Here is a 1214-nt window from a genome sequence, read left to right on the forward strand (position 1 = left end):
CTCTGTGTAGCCCTGGCTGTCCTGGAACTTACTCTGTAGACCAGGCTGGCCTGGAACTCAGAAATCTGTATGAGGCCTCCGCCTCCCAAGTGCTGGGATTAAAGGCATGCCCAGTGTGAGCATATGTCTTACAACTGTATGAACATTTGTGAAGTACCTGTGAATGCTTCATTGCCTATTTTTTTGTTGTTGCTTTGAGACAAGGTATCTTATATTGTAGGCTTGGCTGGCCTGGAACTCTGTGTGGTTCAGGATATTCTTTTTTTTTTCTTATTTATTTATTTATTTATTTATTTATTTATTTATTTTTTATTGCATTATGATGAGAAAAGTTACATGATTTCAATTTGTCTGAATTTGTTAACATTTAAAAACATATTTTAAGTAAATAGAATTAAATCACATTCTTGTTTCCCTTTTGTACCCCAACTCCTCCCAGAGACCCCCTCTTCAATACATACAATATCTTTTTTTGTCATATTCCTTAAAATTTATAAAATATTGTAACAATAAAAATGAGCATTATAAAAGTTGTTTGATATAAAACAACAGTGTTATGTAGATGCTTGTCTACAGCAATACTGAAAATACATAATTAGAAATTTGTTGATTGTCATCCAATGGTCTCTCTAATTTGGTAATTGGTTCAGAATATTCTTAAACTAACCAGTTTTCCTGCCTCAGTCTCAAGTGCTTGGATTACAGATATGAGCCACCATATCTGGTTTTATTGCCTGTTTTGAATACAAATGAATAATACTAGAAAAGTTTTTGGCATAAGTTCCTGAATCAACAAAGCTCTCTATCTTGACAAAGTGAAATAGAAGTCTAATAGGAAAATACAGTAGGTTCCTTTGTTTTTTGGGGTTTTGTTTTGTTTTGCTTTTTAGTAAGAAAATAAGGCATCAATTCTAAGTGTGTCGTTCTGTGTTTGTTAGAGAATGGCATTCCCTGTGGATTTGATGGACAACTGCACACATGAGGAATTGGAAAATTCTGCTGAGGATTACCTCTCCAACTTAAGGTGTGGGGATCCTGAAAATCCAGAGTGTTTTTCTAGTCTCGATATTACGGTAAGTCATTCTGCACTGATTTTTACCAATCTGTCCACTTACATATGAAATCAGTATCTTAAAAAAAATCAATTTTGCCGGGCAGTGGTGGCACACGCCTTTAATCCCAGCACTTGGGAGGCAGAGGTAGGCGAATTTCTG

General features: G+C 35.3%; 1 protein-coding gene across 7 annotated transcripts in view; it reads left to right on the forward strand.

Moving 5' to 3' along the window:
• The window catches only part of Fam169a (family with sequence similarity 169 member A), an 81427-nt gene that overhangs the window by 40118 nt on the left and 40095 nt on the right, over window positions 1–1214 (forward strand). For all 7 annotated transcript variants that reach the window (XM_031360665.1, XM_031360666.1, XM_031360662.1 and 4 more), the window contains one exon: window positions 939–1073. In XM_031360665.1, the coding sequence (XP_031216525.1) occupies window positions 942–1073 (132 nt within the window). In that variant the 5' untranslated portion in view covers window positions 939–941. The remainder of the gene's footprint in view (window positions 1–938; window positions 1074–1214) is intronic.

The sequence above is a fragment of the Mastomys coucha genome, unplaced genomic scaffold (assembly GCF_008632895.1).
Source record: "Mastomys coucha isolate ucsf_1 unplaced genomic scaffold, UCSF_Mcou_1 pScaffold8, whole genome shotgun sequence".
In the NCBI taxonomy this organism is placed as follows: domain Eukaryota; kingdom Metazoa; phylum Chordata; class Mammalia; order Rodentia; family Muridae; genus Mastomys; species Mastomys coucha.